Source organism: Chrysochloris asiatica, unplaced genomic scaffold (genome assembly GCF_000296735.1).
Source record: "Chrysochloris asiatica unplaced genomic scaffold, ChrAsi1.0 scaffold00036, whole genome shotgun sequence".
NCBI classification, from domain to species: domain Eukaryota; kingdom Metazoa; phylum Chordata; class Mammalia; order Afrosoricida; family Chrysochloridae; genus Chrysochloris; species Chrysochloris asiatica.
In genome coordinates, this window is record NW_006408554.1 from 2,108,532 (window position 1) to 2,127,080 (window position 18,549).

The window sequence follows — 18,549 nt, forward strand, 5'->3', positions numbered from 1 at the left end:
ACTTCATATCAGCTGGATGCTTCACTCTCAGCTCTAACCCTCTGTGGCTATGTCTTTGTCCTTCGGCTCAGGTGTCCCCAGGTCTCACCACACTTTGGAGCAACCAGCACTTCCTCTTCTCTCTCTCATCTCCACGTCAACGGGAGTCAATGGACCGTGTTTGAAGTCAGCTCGTATCTTCATTGCTGCCTTTCTCCCTCTTCCACTCACCAATAGACGAATGTGATCTCCAGCAAGCTTGCATTGGTGTTCATGTGTTCCTTTTGAGTTTCAGTCTTAGATGGGAGATTGTCCTGAAGGAACTTGATTGCTTGCCTTGATGGCCTCCTGGCAAACAGCTTGCCTACTTTTGTAGTGGCCAGTAATGCTGACATTTTTTATTTTGAGTTTTTCCTGATGATCTTTCTTTGAAGATGTATATTCTGGTGCTATAGCTGTTCCAGGCTGGTCTGCTTGTCCTTGCTAGTGGGAATGTCTCACATTATAAGGTTCTGGATGGGACTCAGGATTCTACGTAAGGTCCTGTACTCTTCAAAGGCTTTGCAAAAGAGGCCTGTTTCACTGGGCAAGTTCTAGAACCCCTTTTAGGTATTCCAATCACTTATAGGCTAAAGACAGGCTTACAAGTTTTCTGTAATCATGTTTGCTGACATTCCTTTCTATCCCACTCAAGTGTCTATTTTACAGTAGTAGGCAAGGGAAACCACTATTCATAAGACAGTCAAGCATCTTAGTATTATTTCCCATCTTCAAGCTATGCCTAGATCCCTGTATCACAGAGCCCTGTTGAGCATGTATCACTATTTACCTCTATCTCACTTAGGGCATGCAAACCTGTCTCAATGTTCCCCTATCTTGTTCTTCCACCTCCTTACCCTTCTTGTATTGCCCTCCCCAACACCCGAACTAAACCCCCACCCCAACGTTGTGGTTACCTTATATTCCAGTCTATTTTATCTTGTAATCTACCTGACCATCTCACCACCTGGATCTGTTTCTCTTTGTTTACCTTGTTTCACATTGTAATTGTGTTGATCATAGACTGACCTCCCAGATCCTCTGCTTTTATAATTTTATTCTGTTCTTGACTTCCATTTGTCGATTCAGGGTGATGCTGCCATGTACGTCAATCTCTGGTTGGTGTCTGTTCTTGCTGGGTCTCAGTTCACAGAACTTCCTTTAGGATGTTTTTCATAGCAGGGTTGGCTTTAGCAAAATCCCTTAGCTTCTGTTTATCCTGGAATGTTTTGATGACACCTGGCACCATCCTCTGAACCGTCTTGGTCTGCTGTTCTCTGTTGTTGCTGCCAGAGCTCCTCACTGCATTGCTACTCGATCCGCCATCTTGTTTGTTCCCACACAGTCTTTTCTTGTCCATATAGGAAGGTGAATAGAAATCAGCATTGCATTGTACTGTAGATAATATAAGGAGCTCTGGTAGTATAGTGGATACAAGTCGGGCTGCTAACATCAGGGTCAACAGTTTGAAACTACCAGCAGTTCCGCTGAAGAACGATGAGGCTTTCTGCTCCTGTAATAATTTGCAGCCTTGTATACAGGGTTTCTATGAGTTGGAATCAACTCAATGGCATACTACCACCACATATAATATAATTATGTAACTTACAGATCACCTCAAGAGCATATATGACACATTGAACAATAATGACCATTGTTGTTGTTAAGTCCTGTCAAGTTGTTTCTGACACATAACGACCCTGTATAGAGTTTCTGAGGAGCAGCTGGTGGGTTTGAACTGCCTACCTTTTGGACCATATACCAGAGGAATTATGAAATGACATCAAGAACCTCATACATGAAGAAAGCAAAAGATAAAAAGACAGGAAAGAAAGATAAGACCTATGTGAATGTCAGTAGAGCCTCTGAAACTTGCCCTTGCACTTAGAGAAAGTAAAGTGAATAGAAGAAATGATGAAGTAAGAGTTACACAGAAGATTTCAAAGGATAGCTCCTTACTTTGTATTCTTAGCATTCCTTAAGTGGAAAGAACAGAAGGAAATTTTGAGCCTCAACTTGAAATAGTGAAGAAATCTGTGGAGGAAATATTGGAGGAATCTATGAAGTCCTGGTGTGCTGAAGCATTAAGCACTGGATTGCAGGGTCAGTTTGAACTGCAAGGACGTGATTTAAATTCACCAGTCACTCCTTCTTGAAAACCCTATACAGAGTCACTCTGAATCAAAATCGACTTGACACCACTTAACAAAGTGCACAAAATGTTGAATGATGCAGGAAGCATCAAAAGAAGATGAAATATACTGAATCACTATACCAAAAAGAATTGCTTGATGTTCAGCCATTTCATGAGGTAGCATATGATCAAGAACTGATGGTATTAAAGGTCTAAGCAACTCTGAAGGCATTGATATAAAATAAACCTCTAGGAATTGATGGAATAAAAATTGAAGTATTTCAACAAACTGATGCTGCACTGGAGGGACTTACTAGTCTATGACAAGGAACTTGGAGAATGACTTCCTGGACAACCAACTAGAAGAGATCATTCATATTTGTGCCCATTCCAAAAAGAGGTGACTGAAGTGACCATGAAAATCATTGAAGGATATCATTAATATCACCTGCGAATCAAATTTTGCTGAAGATAATTTTAAAATGATTGCAGAAATACATCAGCAATGAGCTCGCAGAAATATATCAGCAATGAGCTCCCAGAAATTCAAGCCAAGTTCCAAAGATGCTGATGTTGTTGTTGTTAAGTGCCGGTGATTCAGTTCTGACCCATACGACCCTGTATAGAGTTTCCAAGGAGCAGGTGGTGAGCATGAACCACCCACTTTGCAGTTCAAGCAACTTTGCAGTCTGTCACATCAGCCCACAGTGCCACACCAGGACTAGGATATCAGTGCTGATCTCTGATGGTTCTTAACTGCAAGCAGAGACCAGGAAAATGTTTAATTGTGCTTTTTTAACTATACATAGTATTTGTGTGTGTCATAAACTATGGGTAGTATTGAGAAGAGTGTGTCTTCCAGAACAATTAATTATGCTCATGAAAAACCTGTATATAGACCAAGAGGCAGTCATTATAGCAGAACAAGGGGATACTGAATAGTTTAAATTCAGGAAATCTGTGTGCCAGGGTTGTATCTTTTCACCATACTTATGTAATCTGTATGCTGAGCAAATTAACTAATAAGAGGGATTATATAAAGAAGAATATGGCTTTGGGGTTGGAGGAAAACTCATTAGCAACCTGAATATGCAGATAACACAGAAGTCCTCTATGCTGGAAGCAAAGAGGACTTGAAGTACTGATGAAGATCAAAGACTACAACCTTCAATATGGATTGCGCCTCAGTGTAAAGAAAGTAAAAACCTTTACAACTGGACCTATAAATAACGTCATGATAAACAGAAAAGATTATAGTTGTCAAAGACTTCATTTTGTTTGGATTCATAGTTAACACTCCTGGAAGCAGCAGTCAGGAAACCAAAGATGTTACATTACATTAGGTAAATCTACTTCAAAAGACCTTGGTAAGTGTTAGATGCAAAGATGTCAATTTGAGGATTAAGGTGCCCCTGACTCAATTAAGCCATGGTTTTTTAAAAATGTCTTTATTGTGAATTGAGTAATAGTTTACATGGGGAAACATCAGTTTTACACTCATCCTATTGTATTTCATTTCATTGCAAGAATTACAATCCCCTGCATGCTTCATCATTCAACAGTATTTGCTTCTGTTCCCTCTTTTTTTTTTGGATGTGCACCAAAACACTCAGGAATATACAGTCATTCAAACAACCAAAGGTCACACCCTACAAGCCTGCCCCCAGCCACCAGCACACAGCCCCTCTCCCTCCATGAGTCTAGAGCCCTTAGCTGCTCCATCTCTCCATCTCTGTCTCCATCTCTGGTGTCACTGCTTCTCTGGGTAGGGTCCCACACTCCACTATGAGAAGAAATGTTTTCTTCTCTCATAGGATTGCTAGAAGTGGAAAATGATTTGATGTCACCTAACACCAACTACAATTCTAAACAAGGTGACCCTGCAAGAACGCAGAAATTATTTAACAGCATTTTTAATATACCACGCAAGTGAAATTTTGCTGAAGATAAACAAAAAAGGTATGTAGCAGCAGATGAAAAAGGAGCTGCTAGAAATTTAAGCTAGATTTAGAAGAGGACATTGAAGGAGGGATATCATTGCCGAAGTCAGATGAAAATTGGCTGAAAGCAGAGAATACCAGAAAGAGGTTTGCTTATGTTTTATTGAATATGCAAAGGCATTTGACTGTGTGTAGATACTATGTGGTTTAAAGTCATGAAAAGTGTGCATGAGCATTGTGTCCTTCACCATACTTTTCTGTCTGTATGCTGAGCGATTAATGTGAGAAGCTAGACCATATGATAAAAAACATGGTATCAGGATTTGTTGTTATTGAGTGCCGTTGAATCAGTTCCGACTCATAGCAACCCTGTATAGGGTTTCCGAGGAGCAGCTGGTGAACTTTGAACTGCTGACCTTGTGGTTCAAATCAGCCTTCCAGTCCAGTGCATTAACTCATAGCGCCACACCAGGATTTCCATCAGGATTTAAGCCTCATTAACAACATATATATGACACCACTTTGCATGCTGAAAGTACAAAGGACATAAAGTACTTGCTGATGAAAATCAAGGAATACAGCCTTCAATATGAATTACAACCCAATATAAAGAAAACAAAAGTTCTCGCAACTGGACTAGTAAACAACATGGTAAATGGGGAAAAGATTTTTTCAAAGATTCCATTTTACTTGAATCCACCATCAATGGATCATGGAAGCAGCAGTCAAGAAATTAAATAACATAATAAAAGTTCTTTGGCCTGCCAGAATAACAAACAAATATGTCTTGGAAGAAGTACACTCAAGTGCTCCTTAAAAAGCCTGGATCGTAAGAATATGTCTCAACATTACTTTGCACATGTTATCAGGCAAATCAATCCCTGGAGAAGAACATCAAACTTGCTAAAGTTGTGGAATGCCAAAAAATAGGAAGATGATGCCTAACTAGATGGATTGACACAGTAACATCAACAGTGAGTGCAAACAGAACAATTGTGAGGACCAGGCGATGTTTTGTTCTGCTGTGCATGAAGTTACTATGACTTGGAGCCTACTTGACAGTGCTTAACAACAATAGATAAAAAGATAATTGTTTTAAGGCATAGGATAAAATGGATATTGACATCAGTCTGGGTTCTCCAGAGAAGCAGAACCAATAGGGTATGTTATTGTTAAGTGCCATCAAGTCGATTCCTACCCATAGCGACCCTGTGTAGGATTTCTAAGGAGCAGCTGGTGAGCCTGAAGTGCTGACCTTAGGGTTCAAACCAACTTTGCAGTTCAACACATTAGCCCACAGTGCCACAACAGGATATATTAGTATATATGTATGTTATAAAATAAGTAATGTGTAGTAAAGAAATCTGTTTGAAAGAATTAGCTCACATAATTGTAAAGGCTGGCAAGTCCGATGTCTGTAGTACAGGCCAGCAGGAATTTTGTGTTAGGGCCTGGGGACAGAATTCTTTCTTCTCTGGGAACTTTAGTTTTTGCTCTTAAAATCTTCAGCTAATCAAATGAGACCTACCCACAGTATTGAGACTAAACGTCTTTACATAACGAATGTATATGGTTGTAAACGTTAATAATATCTACAGAATATCTTCACAGCAGTATTTGTTGTTGTTGTTAAGTGCCGTCGAGTCGGTTCCGACCCATAGCAACCCTGTACATGGTTTCCGAGGGTGTAAATCTTTACGGGAGTAGAAAGCCTCATCTTTCTCCCGCGGAGTGGCTGGTAGTTTCGAACCGCTGCCCTTAAGGTTCACAGCCCAATTCATAACCACTACGCAGCAGTATTTAGACGTGACCAAATCAGTGAACACCCTGGATTAGCCAAGTTAACAATTACAGTTTACCATCGCACTAATTCCTTGAATTCTTTCATGTGAGCAGAAACAAAAGACTTTGGGGGTATAGTTTTTTTTTTTTCAATTTTCATAGAAACATTGCAAAACAGTGGGTGTTTTCATGAATCCTTCTAGTTCTCTTTAATAGTCATCTCTAGACTGTAATCAAAAGCCAAAGCAACCATTTTCTCTTTCTGCTCAGAAAATCATTTTCATTTTTTAGTTGCCTTCTTAGCATCATTTCTATTAATGCCTGAAGACAGTGGGAGCATAGGCTTTCCCTTTTTACTTTTCAAAGTTTTAGCAAGACTTTAGTACTTAAATCTAAGTCTAATATCAAACTTCAGCATTAATTTGAACTTTATTTCTAATATAGCTACAAGTTTGAGCGTTTTTCAAATTCCTTCTGATTTAATAAATTTTATTAACCTCTGCTCTTCTGATTTTAATTTTTTATTCATCACTTTGTGTTGTTTTACTTATTCTCTCTAACATCCTCAGCCATTTGAATTCTCTTACTCCCAGCTCTACAACAAGGTATAAGCATTTTGTTCTTGGAAGCCCAAGGAGCCCTGCTAACACCGTGGTTCAGTGCTTGTCTACTAAATATAACTCAAAGGTTGGTGGTGTGAACCCACCAGCCACTTAGATGGAGAAAGATGTGGTCGTCTGCTTCTGTAAAAATAAAGTTGTAAAATCGTATAGGTCCAGTTCTGCTCTGTCCTACAAGGTCACTATGAGTCAGAACTGACCCGAAAGCAATGGTTTGGCTTTATTGGGAGCCCTACTTGGAGATTAGGCATTTCAAAATTGCTTAAAACAATTCTAAACCTATCCCCGTAACAAAATGAAACAAGCAATAATTTGTTTTCCTTTCTCTTGAGTTACTGTCCGTTGTTCCTAAATTCTTTCCTTTTTTTCACTCTAACACAGGCATACCTTGGAGATTATTGTGGATTCAGTTTCAGATCACTGTAATAAAGCAAATGTCATAATAAAGCAAGTCACACAATCTCGCTTTTTTCTCCCTGTACATTTAAAGTTATGCTTACACTGTACTAGACTAATACTGTTGTCTATATGTGTGGAATTGCATTGTGAAAAAGTTTCACATATTGTGAGAATTACCAAAATACAACATAGAGAACATGCTGTTGGAAAATTATGCTGATAGACTTACTCAACAAAGGGCTGTTCAATTTGTAAAACACTAAGTATCTGCAAAGTGCAATAAAATGAGGTATGCCTGCATCCCATTTTTCAAATCCTTTTGCAGTGCTTCTTAAGTCATTGTCAGTGCTGTACTTGAGGGTTTTTTCTTTTAGTTGAACTGTTAACAGTAGTCTGATTATTTCTATTCGTAGTCATCTTTTCATCAGGCTACTAGATTTCATTGAAGACATAATTATCTCATTAACTTTACCCTTCTCTCACTGCCAGCATAAAACCTCTGAGTGGTTCTTTATTTCTGATAGAGTTAAATTAAAAAAAATTTAAACTTGGCATTCAGGCCCTTCTGCCATACATTACTTGCCTGCATTCTAATATATGTTGTTGTTAAGTGCTGTCGAGTTGGTTTCGACTCAGCGACCCTGTACAGGGTTTCTCGAGAGTGGCTAGTGAGTTTGAACCACCAACCTTGTTCAAACCAACATTGCAGCCCAATGTATTATCATTCAGTGCCACACCAGGACTCAGTTCTACAGTATAGTAATCTGAATATCTTACTTTATCCTTTAGTGTTCCTTAAGGACAAGAAGAATTTGTTTGGAAAATGGGACAGACTTGAAAAGGACATGGCCTCTGAGATTTGGGAACATATGTATTGTAGTTTAAGTATAGATTGGTGGAAGGTTAACTATAACAGGAAATGAAAATGGAAGGATATTTTGGTAGAGAGCCAATTCTCCCTGCTCTTCCTTGTGGTGGTAAAGCTTGGAAAAGTCTTAACTATTTTTATTGCCTTAAACTGTCTGGCATCTAGGACAACTAACAAAGAGAAAGTTGTCAGTGAACCCAATTCATTAATACCTTAGGAGGGAAAGGGAGATAAAGAAAATACTCATAAGTTAGAACACAGTGTAAGAGGAGATAATGGTTACCATCCTAGGAAATAAGTGTTTTGTGGCGTCTATCCAGGATCTTTTTTTTGCATGGAAGTGGTAATTATGGAGTAGCAGGGAAAATTTAGTAATGATGCTGTTGATGCATATTTGAGGACTAAAAGGAGAATAGAATTGAAAACTATGCTAAAATACCAAACCCTTTTTATCAATTATTTACCATTTGCATTATACAGTGTTGCTATGCGTTGTAACAATTTGACAGCACTTGACAACAACAATAACTCCTATATTATATATAATTAAGTGTCTGATTATATGTTCAGTTTTAATAGTCTTTAATTATAATCTTAAATTTTTGATCAGAGAAAACAGTTGCTAATTTTTTTCAGAAAGTGTCCATATTGTAGATTGACTCATAATCATAGCCAGTTTTATATTCTACCTTGTGTGTATATATTGCTGTATGATAAATACCATAAGTTCTGGCATAGGATGCACGTGCATACTCTGTGCATATTTCAGGACATTTCCAGAAGTGAATTTTGGCCTCATTCACTCATTCATTAGTCTGAAAATGTTACTTTTGATAATATTTGTATAATTTAGGTTTAAGCCATAATCAAGAAGTCATTGATCAAGTTTGGTAGTATACCAGAAATTGGAAAATAGGCAGTTGAAACTATGTTCACTTTGGGACCATTCACAGTGGTGCCTGAGAGCGGTGGAGTTCCTTGGAGCCTTTCTGCTCCCAGGTATGTCAAGCTGCAGACCATGGAGCATAGCCTGGTCCCACAGCAGGTGTGGGACTATGCCCTTGCACACTCAGGTCCCTCACTACTGACCCATGTGAAGTCAGGCAGCAGGACAGTATATATGTGTGTTAGCAAGCACTCTCTCTCCAGGCCCCACAGTGCTTCTGGTGACCAGTTGGACCAGTCTGAGCAGGGACACGCAACCCTTCTGTACCTGCAATTCTCACATCTGCCTCACAGTGTCTCCGTGGTTGGAAAATTCTGACAGTCCAAGCATGGGTTGAGTGGCATCTTTGACTTGGGGTGCACAGATCCTTGCATCTGTTGGACTGGGGCTGGCTCAGACACAATGGTGAAGGCGCGGTTTCTGCGGCAGAAAAAAGTAATCTCTTCCTGCAGTAGAGAGAGTGGTTTGCAGAGCAGGAAAGGAATCCTGTTAGGCGAGAGTTTGCTTTAGAAATTCAAGGGAAAGGTTTGCTCCTGGGAATCATACTTGCATATCAGCAGGCACCAAGACAACATTAAATCCATTGGATAGAAAAAAAGGAAATTGAAGCCAGCAACATGTGAAAAATAACTCGAGGGCAGGGTGTTGTGTGGCTTTCAAAATTATATTGCACACTCGTTATTTGTATGAAAAACTGTGCTCGCTTATGTTCTGATTTACACAGGTGCACCGCACTAAAGTATCTGACATTCTCTATCCAGACCAGTAGTTTGAGCATAGTCTGAAAATAGCTTTCCTTTTGATAAAACCTTGATGTTGTAAAGTATTACAGTATTGGGCTTCGTGTGTGAAAATTTTCATTGTATCTGTACCATGATTTTCATGTTAGAAACAGTTACCTACTCTCCCTCCACCCTTTATTTTCGTTCCTGCTAATAATGCAGAGGCTTCATTTGCAATACTAAATGACCCAAAAGTTACCCAGAAATGACTAGCTTAAAATTTTAGCTTGGATATGGGATATGCAGGAGCCCTTGTGTGGTGCTGTAGGTTAATGCACTGGACTGCAAGGTTGGCGGTTCAAGCCCACCATCCGTTCCTTGGAAACTATACAGCATCGCGATAGGTCAATACCGACTCCATGACACTTAACAACAACAATATGAGGTATACATACCCCCCAACTTATAGGGAATTCTGAGCATTTGTTTCTTTTTATCTTTCCCCTGCTATTTAAAAAGAAGCATATTGATAAATGTTCAGAAATTGAGAGACATGCTAAGGACTGTTAGCACAGAGTTGGAATTTCAAACATGATTCCATGTATTATGTCTAAGATCCTTTTAGAACTTTATTTCCATCAAGTAGCTTGTTCTTCAGAATGTGTAATTGTGCTTTATTCAGTGTGGTTTATATAATAAGGAATGTATGCAGTCTCCCGTCATTAATTATTTAATCTGTATGATTAATTTGAATAAATTAGCAAAATTCTCATTCCCTGTGGATTCAAATTCATTGTATTCCATTGCCTTGTTATAGATCACTTTGGAAATAGCTTAATCTCTTATATTTTCAGAACCTATTTGACGGCATAAAAATAACAGAAATCTCCTATATTTTCTCCTTTGGCTTGTAGTGAGTATTAAATGAGGATTGTTTAGAGCATGAGCTTGGAGAAATTCAGCCTTGATTACCCTCTCCATCACTTGTAGAGAATCCATAATAGCAGAATTTACACCAAAACTGTCTGTGGAAACTGCTTACCAGCCCTGTATGTGAATAAACTGTTGGGAAAAAATGTTTTTCTTTTATTTCAGGAATTCATCTCTGGCATGTAAACTCAGCTTTTCCATGTTTAGGCAACTTCTAAAATTTCTGTATGTGGCAAGTTAGGCCCTTTGTGCAACTGATTAAATTCCTTGTGTTAGTTGCTAAAAGTTTTGATTGGCTGTATTTGCCCTGCATGCAGCATGTATAGAAAGCCCTGCATTAGGAGTTATTGAGATCTTATTTATTTTTATTTCTCTCCCCTCAGATTTCAACGCTGTTCCTGTCTTCTACTTCATTTCTGGCTCTATTCTGTTTATGGAATGGCTGCTGCTTTTGCTTTAGGTGTTTTCTGCTATTGGCCCCTTAGCCCCTTTTCTCTTCTGGTTTCTTTTTTGGTTTATGCATTCTTCATGGTTCTCAGTGCTAGGTGACTCATAACCACTTTCTGTCGAGAATAATTGTTGTTCCTCCATTTTTCAAAAGTTTGTTTTATGCCACTTCGCTTTTACAAAATACCTATATTGGTACCTATTTCGCTAATTGAAATCTGAAGAGAGTGTTTAAAACTAGCTTATAGCATTTGTTTTGCAGTAAGCTTTTAAATAGACAGCGTGTATTTACCTCAGAGCAGCAGAGCGGCATTGCCAAGCTCCTTCCCCAAGAACTGTACTGTACATTCATTATTTCTACCTTTTATAGGTTGTATATTTGTCTTCTCATTCCTGCTTTTACTATGTTGCTGTTAAGTGTCATTAAGTCAGTTCTGACTTACAGCAACCCTGTGTAGCATTTCCAAAGGAGCAGCTGGTGGGTTTGAACCGCTGACCTTGTGATTAGCAGTCCAGTGCTTATCCTACAGCACCACAGCAGAACCCCGCTTTTGCTATATACTAATGTTATTTAGGTTTTAAGTGTTAGTTGAAATATTTTGGTGTAGGTTACTTTTTGATTCTGGGAACACTAAAAAAACTTCCCATATCAATTAATGCTTATTATTTCTTTGTATTATAACATTTTGACTTAGAAAAAGGTTTCAAAGAAATGGTTTTTTTGGGGGGATAGCAGGGGAATCTTGTACTGTTTTCCTTCTGTTCAGAAAATTGGCTAGTCAAAGCATGTTGGGATAACCTTTGATCTCAGTTTTTCTGTGTATTTTCCTTTATGGTTGCAGATATACTGATTTCTGTGTACCAAAGCAGATCATTTTGGCAGTTCCTCATTTTTTGGCACCTTTATAACACTATTCCACTTCTTGAAAAAGAGACCTTTCTTGGGGGTGGGATTCTTTAAAAAATAACCATGTCCACAGAATAAGTCTTGGACATTGCTTGAGTTCTTACTAAAAGCAGCTTAATTTAATATATCAAATGACTTTTTGTGGCAAAATAAATACCTAAAGTACATCCATATTCTGTGACATTAATAAACTCTTGTTCTAAACATATTCAGTGCATTGTGGGGAATATGCATTGTTTGTATAGGATGTGATGTTGTTGTTGTTAAGTACCATGGAGTCTGTTCTGACTCATAGCAACCCTGTATAGGGTTCCCAAGGAGCAGCTGTTGAGACTTATTTTAAAAAGAAATTAAAATAATTACGCATAGATTCTAAATGTAGAACTGCAAGATCCTTCATGCGGTCATTTCTTGTTGCATGACAGCACCTTTGGTGCCAGTTTCATTCCAAGTGCTATACATAATTCCTTTTTGTGTGTTTACAATACAAAGGGAAATGTGCTTTTAAAGTATCATCTTAGCACAAAGTAATTAAGAAGACAGATTAAGCGCTTGTATGCTAACTAAAAAGTATGCAGTTTGAACACACCCAGTAGTGATGCCACAGGAGAAAGAAATGTGGTGATCTGCTCCTGTAAAATTACAGCCTAGGAAATGTACTGGGACAGCTCTATTGGCACATAGGGGTCATTATGAATCAACAGTAGCAGTTATATAAACAAATGGAAAACAACAGTAGCAGTTATATGATTAGAAACACATGCAATGTATGGAGCACAGCCATGCCAGAGCCAAATACCTTTCAAGTGGTCTTCTGCTATTACGAAGAACTAGTAGTTGATGGAGCCCTGATAGCACTTTGGGTTAGGAGTTGTGCTAACTGTATTGTCAGCCGTTCAAACGTACCAGTCTTCATGGGAGAAAAATTAGGCTGTTCTAGCTCCTGTAAAGATTTATATTCTGGAACCTCTGTATGAGTCAGAATTGACAAGATGGCTGTGGGTTTGGTTTGGGAATTTAATAGTTTGATATCTCCTATTTTGAGACTTTATATATTTATTTTTCAATTTTTTCGCTATTGTGCCTGTGTACACCTGCATGTATGTGTGGTCAAGGGTGGATGACCAGAATTCAGAAAGAGGAGAATATTCAAGTGTATAAAGTCATTCCTCTTCCGGGGAGAAGCTTCCTTTTGCTGTCTTATATTAGCTTCAGCCAAGAAAATTAGTCCCTTGTTTTAGTAATATGTTAGAAATATTAGAAGATCCACCTTTTCTATGAAAAACTGCTCTATTAAAAGGTCATTATGTGTAAAATTGTAATAAATTTTATAGCCAGATTTTTTCAAACTAAAATCTACCTTAAGATAATTTTCCATAACAACTCCTATATTCAATCATGGCATACCTTACTCTTGTTGTTGTTAGGTGCCATTGAGTCGGTACCAACTCATGACCCTATGTACAACAAAATGAAACACTGTCCAATCCTGGGCTAAACTCACAATTGTTGCCAGGCTTGAGCCCATTGATGCTGCCACTTTGCCAATCCATCTCACTGGGAGTCTTCCTCTTTTTCTCTGACCCTCCACCTTACCAAACATGATATCCTTCTCCAGCGACTGACCCCTCCTGACAATATGTCCGAAGTATGAGAGACGAAGTTTGGCCATCCTGGCCTCTAAGGAGCACTCTGGCTGCACTTCTGCCAACACAGATAAGTTGGTTCTTTTGGCAGCCCATGGCACTTTCAACATTCTCCTCCAACACCATAACTAAAAAGCATCAGTTCTACAGTTGAATGCATATGAGGTTATTGAAAATACCATGGCTTGGGTCAGACGCACCTTAGTCCTCAAGCTGACATCTTTTCTCTTCAACACTTTTAAAAGGTCTATGCAGCAGATTTGCCTAATGCAGTATGTCGTTTGATTTCTTGACTGCTGATTCCATAAGTGTTGATACTTGATCCAAGAAGAATGAAGTCCTTGACAACTTCAATCTTTTCTCCATTGATAAGAATGTTGTTTATTGGTCCAGTGGTGAGGATTTTTTTTCTTTACATTGAGATGCAATCCATACTGAAGGCTGTGGTCTTTGATCTTCATCAGTAAATATTTTAAGTCCTCTTTCAGTAAGCAAGGTTGTATCATCTGCGTATTGCAGGTTGTTAATGAGTCTTCCTCCAATATAACCTAGCTTCTCGGATTATTTGCTCAGCATACAGGTTGTATAGTTGTTGTTAAGTACCATGGAGTTGGTTCCGACTCATAGTGACCCTGTACAGGGTTTCCACGGCTGCATATCTTTACTAGGGCAGAATGCCTCATCTGACTCCCGTGGAACAGCTGGTAGTTTCGAACTGCCGACCTTGAGGTTAGCAGCCTGATTCATAACCACTATGCTATGTATGGTGAAAGAATACAACCCTGTTGCACACCTTTCTTTATTTTAAACCATTCAGTGTTTTCCCTTATTCTGTTCGAACAACCGCCTCTTGGCCCATGTACAGATTCCTCATAAACACAATTAAGTGTTCTGGAATACTCATACTTCACAATGTTGTCCATAGCTTGTCATGATCCACATAATCGAAAGCCTTTGCATAGTAATAAAGCACAGATAAACAAACATCTTTGCGATATTCTGTGCTTTCAGCCTTACTCTGAACTTACTCTGGCCATCCTTAATTTCACTTGTTTTCTGCTATAGGTAGAGTGTGTGTGTGGAGATTTCTAGAACAACTCTGTCATAACTTAGGGTAGAATTTTTCTCTTTACTGAAGTTCTGGTATATTTATTGGGTGTGAGACAAGTGTATAAGGTAGAAAGACTAATTATTACTCTTAAGTCTGGTAATATTCTGAATCAATCTGTGAAAGTGGGTTGTTGAATTTTATTATTAACTGGATCGTCAATTGATTTTTTTTAAGCCCCCGAGGACCTTGACTAATTTAATTTAAAAGTTATTTTAATTTAGTTTTGTTTTTCTTGTGTTGTATGTCATTGAGTCCAGTGTGATGTACAGTGGCCCTTTAAGACAGTTGTTGTTGTTGTTGTTAAAGTATCATCAAGTTGGTTCCAACCCATAGCGAACCCTGTATAGGATTTCCGAGGAGGGACTAGTGAGCTTGAATCGCCGACCTTACAGTTCAGAGGGCTTTGAAGTCTGGCGCATTAACCCACTGCGTCACACCAGGACCCCTCTAAGACTGTAGAAGTGGCAAATAGGCTTTTCTAGGATTTTTTTTTTCAACTTTTTGTTGTGCTTTGGGTGAAAGTTTACAGAGAAAATGTATTTTCCATTCAACAACCCATACACTTTTTGATTCCTGACGTTATTTGCAGTCCCCACAGTGTAACAGGGAGTGAGTCCTGGTGTGGTGCTGTGGGTTAATGCACCAGACTGCAAAGCTGTTTGAACTGCAAGATCAACAGTTCAAGCTCACCATTTGCTCCTTGGAAACACCATACAGGATTGCTATGGGTCAGAACCAACTCGACGGCACTTCACAACAACAGTGCAACAGCACTCATCTCATTTCTTCCTTGTGTTTCTTGTTTCCGTTTGTCCTTCACTGCTATCCCTTCCTGCCTTCTGAGCTTTGTTCCTGGGCGAATCCTTCCTTTTGGTCTTTACTAGCTGATTTGTATTAAGGAATGTGTACCTGTCTGGTGTTAACTGCTCATCCAATAGAGCTGTCTTTTGTTTGACAGAAAGTTGAATCATGAGAGTGAGTTTAGTTGTAGGCTTAAAAGGGGTGACTAAGGGCCATAGTACCAGGGGTACGAACAGTCTCCATCAGACCAGTAAGCCTGGTCACTTTTATGTTTTTGAGTTTTGTTCTACATTTTTACCCACTCTTATCTAGGACCCTTTCGTTGGATTCCTTTCAGAGCATTCAGAAGCGGTCTGGTCTCAGGCTTGTGGAGACTTATAGGTTCACATAGATCATTAGTTTCGGACAAATTGTTCTAATGTGTTTTTTATTTTCTTCATTCTTCTTTGGTCCTAATGGGAAGAAATCAGCTGTTATACCTTTTCAGGTGATTTCTTTTATGGCCGCTCAGGAGTTAGGAATTACAGCTAATTCGCAAAATAAACATAGAACATCTTTATTCATATTTAAATAAATCTTAGTTAAAGTTGGGAGGATTAAGTCGATTTACATCTTATATCAAAGTAAACAGTTTAGTATTATGTGGTGGTACCATGTATGTGTACATTTTTAAACATAAGACTTGTGCTTACTTCTAGCTGCCCTTGTATTATGCATTATAGATTCCTGATTTTACACTTTCTGGTGATTATATAAATATGTTTAAGAAACACTGCTGTTGGGATGTTTGAATTGTTAGCGCAAAGGAAGGAAAGAAAATATTTATTGATTTACAGAACCGTGCTAAGGGAAGATGAGAAAAAGAAAGCCAGTATTTGAAAAATTAAGCAAAAAGAAAAACACAGTAAGTCACTGGGAGACATAACTGTGTTTTTCTGTCTAAGATATACATGTATGTGTCTAGTGGAGGGGGACTATGTAGCTGCCATATCCTTTTGCCTAGTAGCGCTGTAGATAGTAACATTGTTACAAGTAGGTGTATTCCTACCACTTGCAATTCATATTGTCTCAAAATTGATGACTTTTGTTTGGAATTTTATTGTGTTTCATTTCTATGTGCCAAGAACAGTGAGTAGAATTTGATAAACCATTCTTGTAAATGTAGTTGTCTTTCACTAGTCTGAAACTACATAACAATTTTGGAAACTTTAAAGGGAGTTTGTCTAAAATAGCTAAAATATGAAATATATTCTGGAGGCTTTTAATTTTTTAAAAATACCCTTTTCTGCTTGGTTATTCGTATAACAAAACCAATGCTTACTGATTTATCAGAGAAAAACAAGCAGTTTGTTTACTTTGTTCCTGGCACTGTGTTTTGTTTTGTTTTCTGCTCTTTAAAATCAATATTTATACGTGGAGAATATTTAAGTTTTTAGTAATTAGAATATTTGAGTGTTAATGGAATTTTATTCTTTCTTAGGTCATGTTTACTGGTGAAAATATTCCTGTTCATCCTCATGTTTATAGCAATGGTCATATCTGTTTATCCATTCTAACAGAAGACTGGTCCCCAGCGCTCTCAGTCCAATCAGTTTGTCTTAGCATTATTAGCATGCTTTCCAGCTGCAAAGAAAAGGTAGGACTTTTCAGAATTATTCCAGGTAACATTTCTTCTTTCAGTTTAGGTAGGTAAACTATTTTAATGTATAATTATTTGAAGGAAGAATTTATACTTTTTATTATGAAATGATAGGGATTGGTGTATTTAGGAAGAATTTGAAAATCATTTTGGTGATCTTTCATTTTAAATGTTGTTAATGTGCCACTGAGTTGGTACCAACTCATAGTGACCCTGTATAGGGTTTCCGAGGAGCAGCTTGGTGAGTTTGAACTGCCAACCTTGTGGTTCAAATCACCTTTTCAGTTTAGTGCTTTATCCCACAGCACCACACCATTACTCCATTCATTCTAAATAGGAGATTTAAATGTTAAATGAACTAGAAGTCAGTCTTCTTGATTTATATTTCTTAAACAGAGTACTGGTGCACATGTTCTTTAATAATCTGAATTTTATTTCTGTAAGCATGCACAGACCAAAAGTGTACAAGAAGCTCTTGTTTTTACATTTCCCAGTGGAGAGGAAGAAGCATTATAGCTCTCTTGCCTTAGCTGGCTCCCACTTGGTTAACTGCTTTTAGGGGTTTCTCAGGAACCAAGGCTTTCCCTATGGTAATGATCAGATTGAAGGAAGAGGAGGGAGTTTAGCAGCAGAATTTTAAGAACTCATTCTTCTGTTTTCCTTTACTATTCCACATATTCTGTGTGTGGTCAAGAGAGAAAAGATCAGAAATATAGAAATCACATGAATAAAATGTTTTAAAGTCTTTTGAATTCTCCTTATGCAATTCTGCCCTGTTTTATTTTTGCTTAAGGGTTAGTGGAGCATACTATTCTTGTATTTCTGCATTTTAAAGTCTTTTCTCTCTTTAAGGGTTTCTTTTTGTATTCTGCTTAAGAGAAAAACAAAAAAAAATTAGCAGATTTTTATCTGTTCTTCAAATTAAACTGATTCTCTCATATGTTAAATTAGTACTTAGAGAAAATTTTAAATTAAGAATATTTTTTTAAATGGTAGATTATCTAGAATCTGAAACCTTACAAGCCAATGCTTCCTAAAGTGGTTTCTTAGAACCTTTAATCTATAAGAGATTTCTTTGTGTTAGGTTTAAAAAAAGAAGAAGAAAATGTTTGGTAAAATATTGACAAATACTGATATGTTGTTGTTGTTGAGTCGGTTCTGACCCACAGTGATCCTGTATAGGGTTTTCTAGGTGTGACTGGTGAGCTTGAACTGCCGACCTTGCAGTTCAAACAGCTTTGCAGTCTGGCGCATTAACTCACAGCACCACACCTGTACTTATTTACTGTTTCAGTGTCTTCTCCTTCCCCTCAACACACACAATTTTTAACTTGTAGGCAATAGGGCAGAGTTGTTTGTGTTTACAAGGGTTTCTATCTTCCTATTTAATGATAATAGAAAGGTGAGAATGTAATAACAAGATTTCATAAGAGAAGTTATTAGAGACGTGAACACCAGTGAAGTCTGCACCTAGCTTTTGCATTTGCCTTATAATAATTGGCTCCTCTCTACATTTAAATGTAGTGATTTGCTGTTAAAAACTGAAGAGAACTATGTTCTTAAACCTTTTTCTCCTTTTCTAATGCTCATCATTCCCCTTACATTCCAGTTGTTTCCTACTAGTGGTTCTTTTATACTC

At 38.0% G+C, this 18,549-nt stretch overlaps 1 protein-coding gene across 1 annotated transcript in view; it reads left to right on the top strand.

Annotated features, from left to right (window-relative positions):
* The window catches only part of LOC102815678 (ubiquitin-conjugating enzyme E2 W-like), an 88,625-nt gene that overhangs the window by 51,462 nt on the left and 18,614 nt on the right, over window positions 1–18,549 (top strand). Inside the window, exon 4 of the mRNA XM_006860008.1 lies at window positions 16,752–16,907. Coding sequence (XP_006860070.1) covers window positions 16,752–16,907 — 156 coding nt within the window. The remainder of the gene's footprint in view (window positions 1–16,751; window positions 16,908–18,549) is intronic.